Source organism: Aulonocara stuartgranti (genome assembly GCF_965226115.1).
Source record: "Aulonocara stuartgranti genome assembly, chromosome: 11".
In the NCBI taxonomy this organism is placed as follows: Eukaryota; Metazoa; Chordata; class Actinopteri; order Cichliformes; family Cichlidae; genus Aulonocara; species Aulonocara stuartgranti.
This window is the reverse complement of record NC_138947.1, coordinates 24,495,074-24,516,690: the sequence shown is the minus strand read 5'-3', so window position 1 is coordinate 24,516,690 and position 21,617 is coordinate 24,495,074. Positions and strand designations below refer to the sequence as shown.

At 38.7% G+C, this 21,617-nt stretch overlaps 1 protein-coding gene and 1 long non-coding RNA gene across 2 annotated transcripts in view; one reads left to right on the top strand and one right to left on the bottom strand.

Annotated features, from left to right (window-relative positions):
* The window catches only part of LOC309716794, a 213,801-nt gene that overhangs the window by 107,909 nt on the left and 84,275 nt on the right, over positions 1-21,617 (top strand). The window lies entirely within an intron of this gene.
* On the bottom strand, positions 2,683-7,539 carry irx1a (iroquois homeobox 1a). The gene is made up of 4 exons (XM_082550415.1): positions 6,857-7,539; positions 4,486-5,578; positions 4,072-4,147; positions 2,683-3,194 (listed from the first exon to the last, which is right to left on the bottom strand). Exons 1-4 carry the CDS (start codon positions 7,097-7,099, stop codon positions 3,119-3,121), a joined length of 1,488 nt encoding a protein of 495 aa, XP_082406541.1. The 5' UTR covers positions 7,100-7,539; the 3' UTR covers positions 2,683-3,118.

Sequence of the window (21,617 nt, the reverse complement as noted above, 5' to 3'; positions counted from 1 at the left end):
AGATGGTCCTTGTTCGCCAACAAAAGACTGAGGTATTATGGGGAGCACAGCCTGTGACAGAATGCTAAATTGTTTTAGGGTCAACAACTTATTGTCTTTGCATGAGCCACAATTTACATATCTCCTGAGCAGCTTTCAGCAGTGAGTCCTCAGATGAAAATAGCTGAACCTGTTCCAAAGGTTACTGAAAACAGTTTTGACAACTTGCTTTTGTTTTTTTTTGTCTTACTGATGTTATTTAATTTTTTTTAGTTAATCAATCAAAAAATCCAAGTGTGATGTGAGTGGCAATTAATTATTTTAACTGTAATTAAATTTTCACTATAAAATGAAATGCCATTTTTATTTTACATTCTAGAATGTAAGAATATTTAAACACTTGGTGGCTACAGCGATTTGAAGATCAGACATTATCGTGTGTTAACAGTAAAGTCCCGAAGAGAGCTTTTTTCTCAACCTCTAAATTTGCATTTAATACATTTATCTGCCCCTTTTCTTTTATTTCATTATATTTATTTTCCTTTTCCTCCCCTGCATCGCGGCCTTGGGCATCCAGGGAGGAAATGGCTGGAAGTGACAGCCTAATTATCAGCTTCAACAGCACTCATTACCCATTAGACAATCCACTGTACATCCACTTACTAAATGAATAATTTTGTATATATTATGGAAACACAATATAATGGCCTGCAGCTAACGCCTTTGCTAACCTCACGCTGTTTCAGTACAAAAGAAATAAATGGGACACCGAGAGGTTATTTAATTTTAGCCCCAAAAGCCAGCTCATGAGAGGATGTCATGTGCAAATGGGGTGGGAGGGAAACTTACGCACCTGCCTTTTTTTTCGCAATTTAAGAGTCATTATTGCAAAACACGTGCTGTCCTATAAGCGAATTGAAAAGACTCGGTTCGACTTTGTGTTAATTAATTTTATCCTAATTTAGATATAGCGGTTTATGGGGGCTGGAATATTTCATATTTATATACTAAAACGAGCAAATGTAGAAACATGTAACTATTGCGTTTTATGTTACGTATTATTATTATTATTATTATTATTATTATTATTATTATTATTGATAGACACATTAATATAGCGTGTAGTCTACATTTTAAATGTGTTTGTGATTTGACTAGAACCGTTTTGGTGTGTGTGTAAAAGCGAGATGATTCCACGTCGATCAACAAAACGTTCCTTGGCCTTAGTTAATTTTTTAACACAGTCTGTGACTGTTTTTAAAAACAGACATTTAAGTGACACAGATTTATGCGCAAAGACCCCCCACCCCCCTCCCGCCGTTCATCCCCTCCCCCACCTCTGCAAAACACAAACGATCTGGTCACCGTTTACCTACACGGAAAAAAAAAGAAAGGAAAAAGAAAGGAGACTTGCGTTTTGACTTGCAGAGATAATTGCAGTTACTTAATTTGGCCGTCTTTGAATATGTAAAATATAAAAATGTAGCAGAATTAATACTAGTAATTGCCGTGCCAAAAAGCAAGCTCTTTTTTATTTATTTGCTAATTATAATTGTATTCCTATTTCCTTTTTACTATGACGTAGCTCACGGATTTTCAAAAATATTAAAAGGTACTCTCATAAAAGCATAATAGTACACAATTGGGTGCAAGACCGTTAAATCAAATTAGAAACTTTAAGCTACATAATGAGAGATGCTAAAGTTGGAGTTTTTCATCTCACTTATAGCATTTGGGAAAGTGACAACGGTTTCAGGTCTTATAATTCTCTTTCTTGCCTATAGAGGCCGCTGTGATATTGCAAAACAGATGTGCATAAGTTAGTCCACAGGTTTGGGGCACTGAAATCATTCACCCTCTATAACAGCTCACTTTGCAGCTTATTTACAAAAGTGTCTTTCAGTCAAAGAATGAATGTTATCATACTCTTCTTGGTTGCTTTTAGAATATTTTTTTTAAATGAGTGTTGATTTTTCATTAAAAGCAAATATAAATAAATAAATAAACATTTAAATCGCTTGAGACAAATAGCATTAAAGACAAATGAAATAAATAATATAATGCAAATAAAATAAATAAGATATTCCAATAGCAGATAATTATTGCACTTTCCTTTTGTATTATTATTTTTAGACCCAATTAGACTGATGATGTAAATCAATATTTGCTTTTGGTCATTGTACAGCAAGGAAGCAGCTTTTTACAGGCTAATGATCACTATCAGCTTAGAAACAGACAGAGACCCCAAAAGTGACCCTGCTCCTCAAGGTCCACAATGTCAGCCTTCTCCTCCCCCAAAAGGAAAATATTAATAATTTATCTTCGAATCGACTTCTCCCTCTGACAGATTAGATTTTAACCATTTGATTTTGTTTGGACTGGGCGTTCCCATATTATTACTTAATGACCTTCCCAGCTGCTCCTGTCCATTTTCTGTCACCAGCAACCATCTGGACACTTATTAGCACCTCAATGCATCCACGCTGCTTTCCTCCCAAACTTGAATAAAATTAAGCCTGGTTGCATGCAGACTGCCAATATTTTTTTTTCTCTCTGTAGAATTCCCACCCTTTTTGTTGCAGGCCTAAGCTTTCTACATAATTTATCAATTTCGTTTGCATAATAATAATAATAATAATAATAATAATAATAATAATAATAATAATAATCACAGAAAAGAAATGTAGGCTGAACATTGTTGGGTTTTCTCTATAATTTCATTTAGTTTATTTAGGCAAAATATACGATCTGGACAAATTCCTTCAACGTTTCCTATTTACAAATTTAAATCACTTGTATTTACATTAAAGAAAGGACACCAAAAAACACAAGATAGTGACAAATAATAATTATAATAACAATAATTATAATAATAATAAAGTAAACAGCCTACCAAAATGTCCCAGCCTGCCTGGGCAAAGTGGAGAGAGAGAGTAACATTATAGGCGCGATTATAAGCTACACAACAATAGAGGAAGTAATCCATCCATCCACAGGATATTACCAAATTACGCCATTTGTTCTGTACCGTCTGAATGCTATGCTGCATTATTATTTCTCATTGTCCTTTTTAGAGAGCGTAAAGTCTTTGTTTTTTTTTTCTATTTGATTTTTTTTTCAAGCACAAAAAATGTCTTGATCAAGCCGAGGAGAGTGCAGTGAGGACCCGTTGCGTGGCGTCTTGTGGACTCCTGGCGCTGGAAGGCAGAGAGGATCTGGATAAAGAATAACAGAAAGGTAGATAAATACCCCCGCCGTGTTTGGACAGCGGGTTTCAATATGCATCTCAAGTGTCTGGCTGAGCAGTTTTGATTAGAAGCAGACTGAAGCCCTCCTTTTCAAGCCCTCGCGTTTTTTCTTTTCTTTTTTTTAAACACTAATAATTAAAACAACATGAACAATAATAGTGTTATCAATTTTACAAATCCGATTTTTTTTACGGCATGGAAAAAAACCCCTCACTGTTCATCCATTGTCAACAGTTGTAATTCGCTATCTCATCGTTAATTCTCTAAGAACGTTACGCACAAGAGGAAAACCTGAGGTAAAACTTTTTTTTTTCTTTGGGTAAGAGCGCTCCCCTGGGCTCTGGGTCTCCCATGGGTCTTTAGGGAAAGCACACAACCCAGACAGAGCCCGTTTTACTCGGTGACTTGATAAGTAGCCACACTCTCCCCAGAGGGAAGGAATTAAAAGGGTTGTGGGATGGGAGTCAAGACCCCTGTCACCCCCAAAGTAAACTGGGTATCGTTGAAAAAAATTGTTTGTTTTATTTTGTAGTGCTGTTATATTGTTTTATGTTAGAAAATGTATAAATAAAAGATGAAACAAATAAAAATAAACCTTAAGTATATATGCCAAAATTCGTTAAGCAGTTTACTCATTGTTTTTTTTAAATATTGTTTCTAATACTTCTCTTATCAGTAATGTTATAGCTTTATATTTTTTTTTTAAAGAGATCTAAGTATGTTTCTATTTCGCTAATCCAATAATCAGATCTCCTTCATTTTATTTCCGGCTGTGGCTGCTTTCATCTGCTTATGGCAACGTGTTGAAATTCAGCAAAAGCAATAAAGTAAAAACTGGTCTCACCTGTCATGGATGGGTCGAAAAGAAGACTTCAGGGTCTGTGTTGGAGGTGAATCCGACCTTACACCGTTTTCGTGATCTGATGGGAAAACAGTGTTAGCACTTGTCTGGTAGATAAAACAGAGACACGAGAATTTTTAACTAAACATTATTGTGTGTGTGTGTGTGTGTGTGTGTGTGTGTGTGTGTGTAGTCGATTGTGTGAAAGTGTGTGTGTGTGTGTGTGTGCGTGTGTAGTCGATTGTGTGAAAGTGTGTAAATGTACTTTACTTGTGTGTGGATGCGTGTGCAGAATCTTTTATAGGCTAAATTAATTGTATTTGAAATCGAAAATAATAATAATCCGAAGTCGCTTTTTTTTTCAACAGAGCATTTTGCACGTCTCCTCATATGTGCAAACACAGACTGTCATCGTACCTATGTGTTTCGGACTGTGGCTCTCTGGTTGGGCTTTGCTGTCATTGGTGAGCGCTGCTGAAGCTGCTACCGGCGACACCACCACTGATGTCGGCTGCTGCTGCTGCTGGGCCGGCAAGTGATGGTTGTGCTGGTGGTGGTGGTGCTGGTTTACTCCCAGAAACGATCTGACATTCAGCAGGGAATTCTGGCCTAAGAAAGCCCCATTTGTCCAATTGTGGAACTTTCCAATCTGGCAAGTGTACAGTCCGTGACTGGGGAGGAAGGCGGGGTGGGTCTGAATCTGGTGGTGGGGCGCTGATGGGTGAGTGGTGGCCCCAGTGCCGCAAGGGGACGTGGGTTTCTGTGACGAGCTGTCGGGACTAGTAGCGGTCTCTGCTAAAGACCATATTTTGGGCTTATTGTTGGACGGGAGAGGAAAGCTCCCAGGTCTGTCCGGAGACAAAACTCTTGTGGTGTTGTTGTTGCTGCTATCAGAGTTCTCCTTACTCCCTGGGTGAATTGAAATAGCGTTCTTAGATTTTTCAAAGGCCTCGTGGGCCTGTAGGGCGAAGGCCCGTCTTTTCTCTAAGTTGTCCAACTCTCCGGTTGCACCGAGGCCGCCCCTACGGTCCCTGCTGCCCTCCGATGACTTATCATCATCATCCTCGTTGCTTTGATCCCCGTCGTTGTCGTCGATTTTGTCTATATCTATGCTCTCCAGGTCAATCTCTTCCTCGTCTTCGTTTTTTTCTGCTTCGTCTCCACTGCCCAACAAGTTACCGTCCTCGTCCTCTTTGCTCCTGCTTCCCCAGGTCACCTTGTTCTCCTTCTTGAGCCTCCTCCTGGCGTTGGCGAACCAGGTGGAAACCTGCGTCAGCGTCATTTTGGTAATGATAGCCAGCATGATCTTCTCCCCTTTGGTCGGGTATGGATTCTTCCTGTGCTCATTGAGCCAGGCTTTCAAAGTGCTGGTGCTCTCCCGGGTGGCATTTTTAGGCCTAGCAGGGTCTCCGTACTGAAACTGGCCGTATGGATAGAAGGCAGGAGATGTGTGGGCTGCAAAGCTGGCAGGGTGGACGCCAGGACTGTCCTTCAGTTCGTACTGGGATCCCTTAGAAATCAAAGATTGTGTGTTATTAAAGTGTCCTCATGGAGCTTCATGCATAATTTTATTTCATGAACTGCTAAATACATGCTTCATATATATATATATATATATATATATATATATATATATATATATATATATATATATATATATATATATATGATTCAAACAACTGGCTTTAAAAAATCTTTGAGTTACAGTTGCAACTGACTCAGCTGTGCCCACAAATAAGCTTCTCAGCTTGCAACATGTCACATGCTAGGCCTATGGCACCTGCAACTGCACAGCTCTCTGAGAGACCATTTATTAGCAATTATTGTCCGTAAATTGTCAGCAAAAAGTAACAAAGTGAATAGGACCAGAGAAAGTTTGTGATCACGCACACTGCATGTGCACGCAAACTGACAGCTTAAACATATAGTAGGCCTGCCTGTTAAACTCCCTTCTATGCACAATATGACAAAGCAGTATGAAGGCCCAAGGAAAGTTTTTCCCTTTTTTTCTCCCTCTTCTCACTCTGTAAAATATACACTTGCGTGACGAATTGTGTACTTTAAGTCTTTGGCTTGGTTTTGTGGAATCCACCCGCAGGTCGTTCAATTTAGTATTTTCGATAAAACCTATTTTTTTTTTCTCAGTTTTACTCTGTGTTAGAGCCTAATACATGCCTTAGTCATTAACACACTCCAAGTTAATTATTATCACAAGATGTGCTGTGTCTTGCAATTCGTCAGGTAGAGAAAGTTAGAAGGGCATTCAACTAGGTCAGAAATGTTTACAAAACACAAACTTAAAAAAAGTAATTCCATATTTATAGTTTAAGATATTGTATCAGGCTGGTGAATATTTTTATCAACCTGATTTTAAAAAATCGTCAGAGCAAAAGCAGCATTTTTTTCATGTTGCACGGTAGAATACAGCTCCGCAGGATTATTTTTTTTCAGTGTGAGACTAATAACTGCCTAATTATAATTTTCTCTTGTTCTTTTGCTTTATGCATAACAACAAAACACGTTTTAAGCCGCATTTTCAAGGTTTTTTCTTCTTTCTTTTGCATTTCGTCAAACTTTTCACCTTGCAGCTAAAACACACCAGCGGACTGTTAAATCAGTCAAGTATGGACTTAAACCAGAAAATGCGCAATATACAAATCGGCAACCAAGAGTATTCATTCTTTTGGTTGAAGTGACCTTTCGATTTTTTTTTATGATCAGACAGTGCTGGTTGGGACGGAAGGATTTACAAACATCTTTCGACAGAAGTATATGAACATGTTCTTACCATTTGTGAGAAAAGAGCCAAGTCCGCGCTGGTGTAGGGTAAGAAAGCGCTGTAGTTGTGTGCGTACGGGTTGGCGTACATGCCCAACACTGACGTGACAGCCGCTGCAGTGGCTGACGGACTTCCCCCGATCTCGGTGCTCCCTCCCCGGGACGAAGGCGTAAGCACTCCCGGTCTTTCGCTCCCGTAAACCGCCTGGGAGGCACTTAAGTACTGCGGGTACCCTAGCTGGGGGAAAGACATCTCCACTGCACAGTTCTTTTGTCCGATAAACTGTGCGTAAAAAAGTATGCGAGGCACAAAAAAAAAAAAAAAAAGAAAAAGAAAAAAGAAAAAAAAAATGAAAAAAACCCGGATGAGTAAAGAGAAAGTGTTTAAGCCAAAGTCGCAGCTACTACCGACATACAACGGTATGCAGTCAAAACAAACCGCTCTTAAATCTCTGCTTCCTCTCTTTTCTCGCGCAAAGTCCGCTGGATGTGATCTGATCAACAATTGCGCTCCGACTGACGCGCCTGGCCCTGAGGTCTCCAGGCTGATCTCTCAGATACAATTTGAAGTTGATGCTTTGATTGGCGTCCTCTACTTGAGCCTGCAAGCTCCTCCTCGTTTGGAGCAATGTGGATAATGTGAATATAGACTGAGCACATTGGCTGGGGCCCCCCTTCTCTCTCTCTCTCTCTCGATCTCTCTCTCTCCCCCCTCTCTCTTGCTCTCTCTCTCTCTCCGTCCGTGTTTGGAGTTATTGTATGTTAAATGTTCAAGCATTAGAGTCCATTCACCGAAGGCTTTGATTGTTGTATGACAACCTGTCTACACGATTTTACAGCTGTCCGACACAAGGGGAAGTAAACCCGTCAAGAAGGAACTTACTTTGAATAGATTTAAATTGTAATTAAAGGGGGAAAAGCCTGTCCGCCGAGGAATTAGTATTTGGTAACACGGGCTGCTGGTGCCTTTATTTAATTCAGTGGCATTATTTTTCAGTAAAAGTTTTAACATTAAAATTAATTTCTGTAATTTATGGATTTTTTTTTAAACTTACGCACTCGTAAAAGACACACGGGACTTAATCAGGATGAGATATTTAAAAGTTTATTTATTAAATAAATAAATAAATAAAAGCATTTTATATTTCTACAATGAAACAATTATATATATTTTTATTTTGTTTTAAAGTTATAACGCTTACTTCAAGACGGTTACAGTTAACTCCCTAAACAGTTGCGGAAATTCATGCAAATTCTTCCATATGAGTTATTAATTATGTAAGGCTTTATTGACTTCTGTTTTCGGTTTCCTTTGATTTCTTCATAAAGTTTTAATCAGCCTCTCCATCCTTTTCCCCCCTCTCACTTTCCATCTGCTTTCGTGTGTGTGTGTGTGTGTGTGTGTGTGTGTGGACTTAAAGCAGATTGTTGTTGTCCTTTGTAAAAGCAGAGCCACTTCACGTTTCCTTGCTTTTAGTGAAAAGGAATGTGGAAACGCCAGGGACGAGCCAAAGACCGGGTTACCGGATAAGAAGTCTCCAAGTCCATGTATTCGCCACAAAATGTTATTCAGGTACTTTTAGCTCCTATAATTTAATGAAAGACGTACCAACACACGAGAACCGGAAAAATATAGTGTGTAACAATTATAGAATGTTTTCTAAAACAAACCAATCTTTTCAAAAATATTATCTCAATATTTCAAAGAGTGAAAAAACTCGGATGCTATTTTGTTCAGCGCCTCTTGAACTGCTTATCCAATTTCCAGCTCACAAAAAAAGGAAAAAAAAAAGGGTCGGACACTAACCTCTGCTTAACTATCCACTCCTCACACACCTATGTGGCTCACGGGTGGGAGGGTGTTCATTTTTTGACTGTTCTATTTCTATTTGATTTGATTCTCATATCACCCACCTCCCGAGTCAAAGGGGGTATTCTGTAGATCTAGATTTAATGCCTTAACGACTGAAGCCCAAGAAGTCAGTAGATTTTGATCTGCACCAGATGGCTCCGAGTGGATATTGCCGAGCGCCGAGGATCTGTTAAAAATATCTGTGGGGCACTGATGGTAATCTGGGTAACACATCAGAAAGGAGGGGAGGAATGGCAATTGTGATAACCCGCTGGAAATGTGTGCAGGGGGCTAAATATAATGGCTGTGGCGGGCTGGTGGAGGGGTGGCAGGGAGTTAGAAGACCAAAATTATGTCTAAACAGAAATGACACTGGAAAAGCCGAAGAGAAATCAGTGAACCGAGATGATGAGTAAATGTTTTAGAAACAGCGAAAAGATAATTTAATATTACTAGCTTACCATTACTAGTAATAACAGTGACGGTGATGATGATAATAATCATACTTAAAAAAATATATGTTGACCGTGTTTCTTTTTCAGAAAAAAAGATTTTTATTAAAAAAAAATCACAAACAAATCAATGAATTAGGTAAACAAAGACACGTGTCGAGGTCAGTAAGCCATCAATGTTAACTGATTTATTGAGTGTTGTTAAACTGTCTTTGCCACCACAAGCTTTTCAGGCTAAAACCAGAGAGAGCGAGAAAGGGAGGGAGAGAGAGAGAGAGAGAGAGAGAGAGAGCACGGTAAACTTTGTTCCGGATCCTCGCCCGTGTTTAAAACTCATCTTCATCACGTTCAGTTCTAATGCAGGCGTTCACCACATGTGTCGTCTCTGTATGACATGCACGCGCCTTCGCGCACAGGCGCTCACGTTAATGTTGTCAAAACGACTCTTAAATACTCTTCCCATTTTTAAAGAGAAAGAAAATCCCCCGGCTTATCATATCAGATAGTTTTATCGTGTAAATCTACAGGAGGCTCTTCATAAGCTGCTACGCCTTAATGGCCACATTCTAATAGGCTAAATCACTCAGTCCCAAGCACTGTGCGTTTTTAATTTTCCTGCCACCAATTAAAAATAAATAAATATATATATACAAAAATAATAATAATACATAGTACCATAGTTAAGTATGTTCTCATATGATATGTGTTTTAATGTAAAATGATTGGAAACTTGTCAACAACTTCTGTTATACCTAACATATTCTCTCTCTCTCTCTCTCTCTCTCTCTCTCTCTCTCTCTCTCTCTCTCTCTCTCTCTGGTACCTTATAGCAATAGAGCCTCTAAAGCTATAAGAAAGATATGAAATATTCCCAGTTACTCTGTTGGAGGACAGCACTCTCTGCCATTACTCATGTTCAAGTAATAGAAAGAAAAATAACTGAGCAGTAGGTCTATACATTTTAAGGACAGTCCTGGCTGTACATTTTAAAATTACAGATACTTCAGTTATCAGATAATGGCAAACACAAACACTTATATATGCTTTCAATGGGAAAACAAAAAAGCTAAAAACAGATATTGTTAAATTCAGGCTTGTTAAATGAACAGCATTTTCTCTATATAGAAACCTGCGTGGTGACAGTGCATTGCAATCCATATTCAATACCACAGTTCATAATTGTTGTGTGATTCAACTTTATCTTGAATATCATAAATCATTTATTTTCTTTTTAAAAGCCAGATTTACCTTATAATCATAGCTTCTGTCATTTATAGTTTTTAAAACTAAGATATCAGTAGTAATCTGGGATCATGACAGTCTTATAATTTATTTTTGTAACTTTCTGGGCTCGAATGTAGTTCTCTAGGATGTGTGCAAATAGGTACACCTCATTGGCTCCAATAGAAGTCAACGAGAGTGAACCTGCATTACAATCACATTGGTTATGTTGACAGTTGGCTACCACCGCAGAGGTCAAGGGTGTCTCTGTGAACTAATAACTGTGGTGAAAGATACTCCTTTCCTGCCTCGAGGAGTGCCAAAGTTGAGGAAAGGTTAAGAATCTGCAGAATGTTCCTTTTGTGCTTTCTTTGCAGATTATCAAATTAAGTGTTGAAACAAAAACTCACTATCCTCCTGAAGAGAGGAGATTAGATGAATATCAATGATATTAATGGATCATCACAACTGTTAGACATCTCGCTTATTGCGTACAAGCCCAGTGCACACTCTCACATGCATTGGCTCTAGTGTTGTCCCAGACCTGCGTCAGAGCAAATGAGCTAGTCAGCTGTGGGTTGGAGTCAGAGGACCACTGGTGTTACTGTGAGACATTCAATACATAGGCAACTGCACCACACCTTTAGGTAAGGAAACAAGGAATTTCCTGGATAATAAAAGAGGTCTATTCTGGGTCAGGATGTTATGCACTTGACAGTTACACAGTTTGAGGGGGTGATGCCCCCCCCCTCCCAATATTGATGAGACAATGAAGGTCTGCACTTGAATTTTTGCCAAAGTAAAGATGCTTTGCATAACCATTACACCCCCAACAAGTTTAGCCCTGGTACAAAGGCAGTGATCCATAGATGTACATACTATATTACTGAGGTCTTCAAATGGGTATGCAATGCTTTTATGAGTATTTTATGTATTATGCATCCAAAAACGTAATACAAAGTATAGCCCACATAGGTTCATTACACATATTTTATATCAGCAAGGCTGCCACAGCAAAAATACCACTGCCACCACTGCTGGTGCTGAAGGTATATTAAATATAAAGTAAATTAAACCAAACACTAACAGCAGAAGGTGTTAGCTCACGAATTATGATAAAGTATTGTCATGATTAAGCCCCTCATCTAATTAAAAAAAAAAACAACAGCAAAAACAACAGCAGCCACACTGGGGCAAAGTTAAGGGGAAAGCGCAACACTTCGTTAGTATTGACAAGTTACTTTTAACTCATTCTGGCTTCTAACTGCATAACATACAAAAGACAACAGAGGGATCTGACTTCTTTCCTCCCAAGGGCATTCCCAGGGGTGGGTAATGAACGGGTGGGCCCAGATTTTGATGTGGTTAGGGGCCAAGGGGAAAGAAATGTGAGAAGGGGTGTTAATTGTTTTGGCTCTTTGCTGGGGAAACATATCAACATTAGATCTAATGGAGGTTAAAGACTCTCATTGCCATAGGGGCTGGAGCTAATGAATAGCTATAGCTAGCCAAGAAGAGAGAGAAAAGTGAGTGAGAGAGATGCAGAGAGAGGGGAGAAAAAGAGAATGTAGCCTTTGCTGGGCTTTAAAAGGTTTTAACTGCATTGAGCTGAGTGTATTATTGCTCCACTGAACTAAGAGGATTAACTTAAAAAACTTATGAAAGTATCTTTAGATGAAATATATATTTTTCTTTTTTAAAATTAGACATCTAAAATAGTAAGCACAGCTATTTGCAGCTATAGCGACAGACCTCAAGGACATCTTCAACTATACATTTCAAGCAGAGGGATTTCACAGTCTCCATATTTAAAGTGGTATTATCCGTTAAATGTACCTTTATGAAATGTGAACACTTGCTTTTTTTGTGACCTGTTGCAGTATACTTACAAAAACCCTACAAGTCTGCAGCAAAGACTACACTGGCAACTGTCAAACTAATTCCATTACTTTGTATTAAACTTCTTCTGATGTATGAATAGTGCATCAAATCTCACGAGCCAATAGGCTTTAAGCCACAGACTACCAGTCTTTACTATATGTGCATATCGCCAAAATAGCAGATGTATGCTAAGTAGAGTAAACACATAATGTACAGGGGAAAAAAGACTTTTGACAAAGACAGAAGTAATATCAAAGTCCTTGTTTTGTCCCACATATAATTTTATGCTAAGTCTGAATGAGGGAGATGCAAACACTGATTTAGAACATTAGCTTAGAAATATTCATAAGAGTTAGTCTCCCATTTCAGATGTTTATTTGCTACCTCAGAAAGTGAAATAAAAATGTGAGCATGCAAATCTGCTTTCAGATGATACAATTCCCACGTTTATTCATAAACAGAGTTAATTGAATTTTAAAGAACGTCCTTCTTGGGAAAAAAAAATACGTTTTTTTTTTTTACACTGAAGTATTCTTTTGAAATGACACCCTTTGATAGTGGTGTAAAGGATAGACTTATAGATAAAATGATCAACAGACAGCATGACAAATGGAATTTTAATGAGGCTGTTTCTTTCATCTGTTATCATGTTGTGCTGATTTTCTTTTTTTTTTCTTTGCTTTTTGCTTTGGTGTGTCTTTGTACAAACTATTGATAGTAGTTGAAATCTGGTGTTTTTATGTTGCTGGACACGCTCCCCAGGTTGCATTGGACTCTCACTCCTAACAACACTGCTATCACCTTTATTAATGATCAGACTGACTTTGTTTTAGTTGCTTTGGGGTTTTTACTTCTTTCAGTGTTGTACTGGTTTTAAATGCAGAGACCGCTGGAGGGAAAAAATGTTTGGATTAAATTCTGCTTTTAATTTTGGAAAAAAACATATTTATCATTCTGTTATTCTGAAGGCTTGTGTTGACATCTTTGGGACTTGAGAGAACACTTTGAATTCTAATTATTGATACCATTGTGGCTCCTGATTAGGCTAACCATTGGATGATGTGGTGTCACAGATGAAAACAGCAGCCTGTCAAATTCTGTAATGAGTTTTAGACAGTGACCTAGGGAGACGAGTGGGACGCTAGAGTGACAACACCTGAAAAAAAAGACGGGGTTTCAAAAGGGTTTACAGGTTATTGATGTATGAGATTAGCCCTTTGCATCACAGATTGAATCTTCCCATGTGCTCGAGCGAAGAGAAACTAGGTGGATTTTTCTTTATTTATCTGTTCAGAAAATCATGAAGGACCTCAATATCGGCTTAAAAAGAAAACAATAAGTTGAGTATCTTAGAATATACAACTTGAGTTGATTGATTTAGCCATTCTGATTGTGGATTAGATAAATATGTTGGGAACAGGAAACATCCTGACCTGATAATTTATTTTTATCATCCTGGAGTCCAATGATAAAGGCTATTCAAAAACAAAGAAGCAGGAGAAGACAGAAATGTAGAAAGCATTTTTCACATGCTGCATATATTTTATAATTATGCAAATATGCTGCTACGCCAACAGCTAACTTACAAATGTATACAATGACTGGAAACATAAATATACAATTTGAATAACTCAAGTACTGGTCAGTAAAGCAAGGGCTTTAGCCCATCTACCAGCTTAGAAAAAGAATGGGGTACACCCTGAACAAGTCACCGGGCTATTGCAGGGCTAATGCATAGATATAAACAACTATTTACTCTTAAGGCCAATTTAGAATCACCAGTTGACCTAACATGCATGCATTTGGACCGTGGAAGAAAGCTAGATTACCTAAAGACAACCCACCTAGGAAAAAGGGAGTGCGCGCAAACTCCACACAGGTGCCCAGCCAGTGAGCGGATTCAAACCAGGACCCTGTTGCTGTAGGGTGACAAAGCTAACCAATGTAACGCTGTGCTGCAAGTCTATGAACACAGATTGTGACTTGATTGAATTGCCAAAGTAGCTCATTAAGGCAGAAATTCATCAAATTCTACATAATTTGACTGGAAAATCAACTTTGTTGAGTGTCCCTGGAAATCTCATGTTAAGCATGTTGGCCAGCCAATTTAAATTCAGCTTTTTTCCCCCTATTTCCCCCCTAAGACGCCAAGTGGACAAATGATACTAAATAAACACATGATAAAGGGCCTGGATATACTGTGAAACATTTTCTTCTCACACAGGGGTAAATGAGGAAACACTTAAAAGTCTTCTGTATCCAGTGCAGTCATGGGGCTACTCAGAGAGTGGGTGACAGGTTACAGCATGGGATTTTACATCACGCCCATGCTGAAGCATCATTGATCCCAGCTGACAAAGAAACCAGTCTGGGCAATGAAGTTCAATAACAACTGACTCTCATCTCAAAAGGGGCCAGTTGATCTGGCCCCTTTTGAGTGTAATTCTTTAGCATTAGTGGCTCTCAGCTGTTTCTGCCAAACATTGGCCCACACCATGAAATCTCTTGTTAAGAACAGAGAAATTGTGTTCGCCTCGTAATTGAAGTATTTTATACCCCCCCTCGCCATCACTCTTGTTAACCCCTTTTTTCCACCTCTTTCCTCCAGTCTGTCCCATCTTGCTTGTCCCTATTTGTTTTCTGCTCACCCCCATCTTAATGTACACACAGAGACACACACACGCGTGCAAACCCCCACACCTTTTGTATGAGGAGCATCACCCATCAAAATCTGAATCGATCCCCTGGTGTCATTGTGTTAGGAGGTTATTTATGTGGGCATACAAGCCGCACCTGCCGCTGTGTTGGAGCAAGAGAGGAACACGGCCAGAGTCTGTTAATAGTGAAAAGGGAAACATCAAAGCTGAGAGAGAGGAAGAGAGAGAGCTAGAGCAGAGGGAAAGAGCAGACACCTCGGAGCCCCAAGAGTCCCTGCCAGCTCACTGCCTCGTCTCTCGTGAAATGAACACTTTCACAGTCAGTTACTCTTTAAGTAATAGATATATTGAGTTCATCCCTTGTAACGTTAGACAAATAATATATTATTATTTTTTCCTCCCCCCCTCCCCGCCCCTTGTTGCCCTCACTTTCCCCTACTCCCCTTCCATCTCATCCCTTTTTAGCCCACGTGTCCCTTTTCCCTCCATTCCCCATCAACATAGGATTATGAAGGTTAAATAAACTCTGTCAAAATGAATGAATATTGCCACAACCTCCTCCCCTCCTACTCCGACTGCAATCAAACCCACACCACCACCGCCACTCTCTTTCTCTCTTCTATCCTCCACCCTCACTGCAAAAAAAAAAAGCAAGAAGAACTACAGGCCCAGGCTTTCTGGCGGCAGAATGAATGATCCTATTTATGTTAATGCATACATGAACGTTACACAGGTTTTTCCCCTGATAAGGCGATAGGTTAATGAAATGCTCATTTCATTTTACCAGTTGTTTTCTCTGTGAAGTTCCGATAAGTAGCAAACCAATGAAGCTTGTAATTACAATCTTACAGAAACCCGGCCAATCTGTGTATAAATCTCACCATCCAATTACAAGATGTAATAATTTTGCAGTCAAGCTGGTAATGAGGTCTAATACTCATGCATGTGATAATCCCCCCTGGATGCTGACTCTATCAGATGTTAGCTTTGTAATTATATGAGCTTGAGAAAAAAAAAATCATTATTTCATGTTCAAGTAGAAAATGAGGTTGGTGGGAAGTTAATTTTCTCTATGCTCTGTGAAGCGTAGACACGAATTTAATGATTTAATTACAGTTGTTAGCCCTTTTTTGCGAGAGGCTTAAATTGAGCTAAGCATTTTTCATAGCCCCCGACATCAAGAGTTGGGGAACATCAAAGATTTTGACAGCATACAAAGTGATGAGCAGGCCCAGTGGCCTCCAGATTTTTTTTATTCTTCTACCCGGAAAACCCTTTCTCTTGCTTCTTCCTTTCCTTTCCTTTCCTTTCCTTTCCTTTCCTTTCCTTTCCTTTCCTTTCCTTTCCTTTCCTTTCCTTTCCTTTCCTCATCATGGTACCACATCCCAGGGATACCAGACTTCCTGGATAAAAGCAACATCAACAAATATTAACCGCTCTGGCTTTCACCACCAGCAGCTAATCCACTGTATGTGAATTTGTCATATCAGATTACTATGACAGTCATGGTGCAGTGCAGAATGGAAAGCATCCTCCTGCATCCTCAAAAGGACAATATAGTTTAACTCCCCACCTTTTTTGAATTTCAAAACAACCTATGAGCGCTGTCTGTAGTTCTCTGATTTCCATACAGCCTTTATAGGAGAGAAAGAAACTATAAATACACTCCTGAGGGTAATCCCTAGAAGGGGAATGGCTGCTTTTGGCACTTTAAAAAAGTGCTTTGAGCAATGTAATTCAACTTCATAGTAAGAGTAGCTACTTGGATATGCAGGATGGTGTGGTGTGAGGGTGGCAAACTGCTGTAATGCAGTTCTGTCACCATTTTGGAGCCTGGGATCTGTTTTTTTCCCCTTCAGATTATAATAACCAATTTAAGGAATGAAAAGTTGACATCAAGAGTATGACGATTTATGAATATTTTTTATATTTTAATGTTTTAGTAACCTTTTAAAATCTATATATATTTTAAGTATTTTTGTGATGATGATGGTTATTATTAATGAATCACACACCACTATCTGAAAAAAATCACTCGTGAACTTTTATGAGTCAGTTTTAGCAAATGTATGCAAGATTTGCAAAATAGCGAAACTCACACTTTGCAAATACTTAAATACTTATACAATACAAATACACTTATGCCAGGGTGTTTAAACATTAAAAACAGTGCTGATACAGAAATGTTTGTTGTTACAAATACATGAGGCTGCAGCACATACATTTTACTAACTGCTGACAAAGGTTTAAGGACAAAGAAAAGGAAGAAAGCAAGTATCAGAGTAGCAGTAAACTAGAAATTAAACAAAAAGGAACAGAAAAACCTGTTGAATATTTTCTGTTTTTTCCTTTTCTCTGTTTTCCTTTAAATGTTTTATTAATAATAGCTAAATAGCAACATGTCTATCAAAATCTTTGTACTGACTAATCTACTAACTGGTTCTCTTTCAAGGTATAGTGTGATAATGTATATTATTCAGTATTAAAAGTAGCATATTATGTAAGATGTAATCCTAAGTATTGAGCCATACCAAATTCTAACTCAAATTAAAAGTTTAAAATTTACTAGAAGAGTACACTTAGAATTATCTGTTCCATTACTTCTAAATTACTTAATTAATGGTATATCTAAAAGAACCTGTTATTACAATGGCTGTTTTTAAAAAGAAAAAAAAATCAGAATGATTTTTCTTGGATATCTCAAATATTATTGAGGTAACTACATTTAAATAAATAAATAACAGCCACATTGCTCTTGAAGAAGTCCTTTGTAATGATAATCATGCCCTACCTATTCTCTCTACACTCTTCCCCTCAACCAGTAGTCCCAACCTCTTCTGATGACCTTTTTAATCCCACACACAGCTCTCTCAATTCTTTCTCTGTACTTGGCCACATCCTGTTAAACAAGGAGCACATTGCAGTGTTGTGACCCACAATTGTGGACAGCTTCACGGCAGGTTTTGCAGGCCTTTTTTCCGCTCTGGTGTCCAGTCTGCCTCCATCTGCCACTGCCTCACCACAGTCCCAATGGGGGAGATGGGGCTAATTCTGCAGTCAATTAGCAGAAGGGCCGCTTTTGTTCTCTCATTGGCTCCCATGGGCCCTATCTGCTTCACTGCTCCCTCGCTCTCGCTCCATTTCGATGGTTCTCCCTTTCTGTCTCATTTATCTGTTCATGGTTCTCTAGCTCTTTTTGGTTGTATAATTTATTTTGTTTCATACTCATGCCTTCCTACTTCTTTCTGTCTTTTCCTTTTCTGTTTCCCCAACATGAAGTGTTTAAAGTATTAAGTGTCTGATTGCCATTTTTCCCTTCTGTGGAATGGAAAAATGGCAATCTCAGTGACCTTTGTGACATTTTTGACCAAATGGTGTCTGGCGATCATGAGCCATAAAACAAATGGAATTATAGGTGACTATTTACTGACTGATGTTGATACATTGTAGCAGCCATTAGTTGAAATAGCAAACATTAATCAGCAGGCAGGAAAGTTAAAAAGAAAAATGTCTTCCATTTTCTAATAACTATTACATTACACCGTTCATTAAAAGGAAAAAAAAACTAATTTAACCTACTTCTATGACAAAAGGAACGCATTACTGAAAATAATATCCACTGTAAAATATGGTAGAAACCAGCCTTTTCCATTTGCCTTTTGATCAATGTGGCACCCTGTGGGTCTTACCCTGCTGTTGTCCCTGTGGCTCTACCTGGCCCTACTGAGCTGTACCTGTCTCAAGTTAATAAATCATTTTGGCATTATAAAATATTCAAAGGAGGAGGGGATCAGGAAAGGCCAGGTTAAAGAATTTCTTACATTTTCATGGCATGACAGCCTGTTCCACATATGCCCCCCCTCCAGCCTGGCCGCCTCAGCTGCTTTGTGTTCAGGGCTTTGAGTGTGTGTGTGTGTGTGTTTCTATTGGTTGGGAGAATCTCTTGTGTCACTCTAATAGTCTAGAATTACACTTGTATCAGTGTCACTAGCATATTGGGTCTATGTATACCCTTAGGCCCATCACACTCCCTTCTACCTTCCACTGTCATGGCATTTAAAGTGATACCATTCGGGCAAAGCTAGTTTTGACAGAAAAAGTGAAAAGCTGTGTGTTTTCCTTCTTGGCCCGACGACAGAGCTGCAGCCACCAGGGGCCCCTGCCACTGAGCAGCCAATCAAATGATATTTTACACAATAATGATGGAAAATCGTTTTGCCTCCTTAGTCAGTGCACCCCCACCACCCACCCCCATTTCTCCTCTTTACGTTTTAACCTACCCTTTTTTCACTGCCCTTATCTTTCCCTTAGACCTCTTATTCTACCCTCCCTTTCCTCTTGCCTGTGCTTTGATTTTTAATAAGACATCAATTTGTTGTATATGTGTATATATATATATATATATATATATATATATATATATATATATATATATGCTCTTTGTGTTTCTCGAAGATCACTTGTCTCTTTATTTTGCAGTCTCTTCATTTCTAGAGATGGTACACTGTAATGCAATTTCTGTATGTGGCTACAGTTACTTTATGACAGCGTTGTTTACAATACTAGCATCGTGAAAATAAACTGTGGGATGACTTAAATCATTAATCTAATGAATTCAACATTGCTAATCTGAATAGATGTTAATATCTGCTAATGCAACTTTTGTTAAACATTTCATTTGTCCTCTTTAAATCTAACTTTCTGTTTGTGTTGTGAACACTGATGTCTGTAAGCAAAGAACAGATCAGTGAAATTAGTCATCCTCTCCTTTGCTGTATCAAACAGCTGTAGAGGCCTCAGGTAAGTTATCCATGCAAAGGTTCCACAGCATATAAAATAATGATGAATCCATGGACAGAGGGACCAATTAAAGCTTCCTGCATGGCTTTCATATCACCTCCCCCCAAAACACACACACACACACACACACACACACACACACACACACACACACACACACACCTCCATCACCACTAACCTCCCTCACCATCCTTCTCTTGTGTTCTTCCTCCTGCCATCCTCTTTTGTCATACCTTTCACCATCCTTTGATTTACTTCTCTACCCCCACTCATACCTTCTAATTCCACTTTTCCTCTTAACCTTATCCCACACATTTTTTCATTCATCCATCACTTCAGTTTCACATCCTTTCAAACACAGACAGTGCTTCGGCTTGTTGTGCCACAGTGTGACTGGCTTCTTTTGGATAAAGACATCACAGTCAATAGTGACGGAACAAGGGCAGGTGAACTATTTTGTTGTGCTACCCCGTAAAAGGCCTATCTAGTGACAGGGAGTGCAAATTAGGCTATAGATGCTGTTCTATGTAGTGCTGGATGCAATGTGAAGGAGGGGGTAATTGTTTAGGAGAAAAAGTTGTAAGGGTTTCTATCTAGGCCAGGTAAAGCATTGGCAGGAATTTACAAATGGCCACTCATCTCACTATCAAATAAAGTGTGGTCAACTAATTTTAAACTATACCTTTCTGTGTGTAGTAAAACAAAGATGTTGCTCTGTGTTAAAAGCAACTATTACCTGGCAGTCTCTGGGGCAGATGGTAAGATGATGCTTGGAGGCACAGCTCAGGTTCATGGCATCACACTGATGCAGCTATCCATTCCCAGCAGCAAGGAAAACTTTTAAAAAGGCCTTTTAAGCAGTTCTGTACCTCTTTCCCTTGAATTGTGTCACATTTGTGTTGGATCTTAGCTGGCACAGTTTGCACACAGATTTAAAAACATTAAAGAAAAAGAAAAACTAAAAAAAACTTCCACTAATTTTGTAAAACTGGGACAAGCCACAAAATAGAAGCCAATTATATCTTTAGCTTACACTATAATCAGTAGGATTATTAGGATATGAAAAAAAAAATAATAGAAAAAAAGAGTTTTTGTTGATCCTGATAACTCAGACTTAGTCAGGTCACACATACCCTGACTCTTACACAGAAGCGACTGACCTCTCAGGTATCATACCATGATACATTTATTCCTCTTTTTCTCTCCATGTCTTGTCACCCTGCCTGTCCTCTCTGAAATTACCAATATATGTCAGTAATTGCACATAAAACCTCAATGCATTATTTCAAAACTAAATCCTCCTATGCCAACACTCATACACACATAAACATTCACCTGCTGCATTCTCACATGCATATAAAAACCAGTAATAGCTTGAGCATATACAAGTACACTTGCATATATTTTTGGGTGTGGGTCGCATTTTTATGGATACGTGCACAAACACACACAAACAGGGGCTCACTGGCCTGCTGATGGTGTAGGACTCATGTATTTTGATGATATGAAAGTTGACCACATTTACATGCAAATCGAAGTTCTAGATTAATAGGGTCCACGTGTGAGGGCAAAGGAAGACTGCATGGTAATAAGCTATTATGGCTTTTAAATACATTTACTGATGTTTTGACATAAAATTAGTATGGTCCTAGCACAAGGAAATCATGTTGGCCTGATAGTAATTTGGTTTTCAATTGGGAATACAATTTCATCAGGTTCAACTGTCATTTCTAATAATGACTCAGGTTGTGCTCACCAAATTGAAGATTCCTTTTCCTCACTTTTTCGTTTACTACAAGCTTGCTGGATGAAAGCTCAAACACCATGTTAACAAAGGCTCTTGCAGCTCAGAAATAGAGTGGCTAATATATATGAGAATTTGCACGTCTATTAGGAGTTTTACGTTTA